The sequence below is a fragment of the Chaetura pelagica genome, unplaced genomic scaffold, assembly GCF_000747805.2.
Source record: "Chaetura pelagica isolate M959 unplaced genomic scaffold, ChaPel_1.0 scaffold344, whole genome shotgun sequence".
Classification (NCBI taxonomy): domain Eukaryota; kingdom Metazoa; phylum Chordata; class Aves; order Apodiformes; family Apodidae; genus Chaetura; species Chaetura pelagica.
In genome coordinates, this window is record NW_009953098.1 from 1260062 (window position 1) to 1261959 (window position 1898).

General features: G+C 55.3%; 1 protein-coding gene across 1 annotated transcript; it reads right to left on the reverse strand.

The window, feature by feature from the left end:
• Nucleotides 1-1360: 1360 nt before the first annotated feature.
• TMSB15B (thymosin beta 15B) lies at nucleotides 1361-1896 on the reverse strand. Its single transcript, XM_009997082.1, has 2 exons — nucleotides 1797-1896; nucleotides 1361-1398 (listed from the first exon to the last, which is right to left on the reverse strand). The coding sequence occupies exons 1-2, from the start codon at nucleotides 1894-1896 to the stop codon at nucleotides 1361-1363; spliced, it is 138 nt and encodes a 45-aa protein (XP_009995384.1).
• Nucleotides 1897-1898: the final 2 nt, after the last annotated feature.

The window sequence follows — 1898 nt, forward strand, 5'->3', positions numbered from 1 at the left end:
GGAGGCACAAGGCAGACAGGCATTGTGTCCAGACAGGAACAACAGCCCCGTGCTTGTATCCAGCTGACTGGGTTCACTAGGGACACTGGCAAGGTGTTAGCTGGCAAGTTTGCCTGCACTTCCTTCATAAGCAACTGGTTCAGAGACCCTGCAGGCCAGCTGGGTGTGAGGAAATCCTGGCAGCACCCAGGAAGCTACAGCACAGACCTGGTGGCACTATCAGACCCCACAGTGTGCTGGAGGACTGACTGCAGGACACAGAATCTCACCTTCTGCTGGGCAGGGCTGGGATCAGCCTAGAGGGTACCTGAGGGGCCTACTGTATCAATCCATCCTCAACAAGGCTGCAAAAACCTTCTTCAACAAAGGGCAGGGGTGGAGGTTGGCTCAAGTTGAAAAACAAATAAGGGCTGTGTGAACTAGGGAAGAGACCTCTGCTCTGAGAACCAGGTGCACAGAGTCAGCCTGGCTGCAGCTCCAGGGGGACCCAGGTCAGCATCCACATTGCCAGCACAGACACCTCCACCCCTGCAGGTGAGAAGTCAACCCAGCCACCCAGGTGATGTTTTAGGCAGGGGACACCAATCTCTTTGAAGCAGGAGGCTCAGCCCTCAAGCAGAAAGGCCCAGGCCAGCCTCTACCTGAAGATACCACCAGCAAGAAGCTACTGTGGTGTTGGGATTGCTGGTAGAACACAGTGCACTTGGGCAGCTGAGCTCCCAGCTCTGGTCTCCCCCAGGCCACCAGGAACTGAGCCCTGCACCAACACCAAGCTGGGCTCACCCTGCAGGGAGCCATCCCAGGTAGCCCTTGGAGCAACACCAAACTGCCAGCACTGCTGCAGCACAAGAGACCTTCCCAGCCCCAAGGCAAGAAGCCTGAACCTTTGCCAGGGAAAAAACCACAAACCATAGGTAAGTCATTACGTTTATTTTATAATAAACTTCTCATTTTTCCCCCAAGGAAGACAAAAAAACTGCGAGTGAGCCTACAGAACACCATCAGTGAGGAGTATGTGAGACAGACCCAGGCCAGAAAGGATCCCCACTCCTGCAGGCAGAAGGGGTCCATGTTCAGGAGCCACCACAGCCCTTGCTCATCTCCCCACATCAGAGTGAGATCATCACTGCCAAGGGGAGTCAGCAGAGATGGGGCTGCATCAGGCTCTGATGGACTGAGAGGGCCGTATTTTGTCCCATCCCCCCCACCAAAGCAAGGTGGGACACTGGGTTGGGTGATGCAACTGTTTTCTATACAGGTACATGATGTAAATTTAAAAAAAACATGATTTCATTCCAAGCAAAAACAACAAAAAAAAGAGATAATCAAGTGGTAGGTCCTTCTGCCAGGCCATCTCAATCTAGGAAGACTTCACACATTCCTTCTCCTGTTCAATAGCTGCAAGAGAAGAGGGGTCCATTAGCCTCTGGTGCTTCTTTGTGGGGAAGGGGAACTTCCCTGGGAACAGCTGGGAAGGCTGCAGGGCAACCAGAGACCCCGACACCCGGCTCTGTGGTTTGACCCCAGGTGGTGCAGGCTTCAAGTGGGAGCATGACGAGCCCCACACACGGGTGACAGGAACGTGGGCACTGCCTTCAGCATTCCCGGGGGGTCATGCCCTGAGGAGACATTGGGGGGCCCTGCCCTGACCCCAAACCTCTCGGCCAGGGGCTTTCTGTGCGTCAGAGCCCCAAACTGCCTCTTTCCTCCGGATGGCTCAGCCGTGAGATCAGCCCCCAAGGGCACCCACCCGTGTGCCCACCCACCCGTGTGCCCACCCCCCGACCCGCACTCACTCTCCTTGGAGGGCAGCGTGTTCTTCTCCTCCGTGTTGGTTTTCTTCAGCTTCTTCTTGTCGAATTTCTCCACCTCTGAGAGATCCGGCTTGTCGCACATTT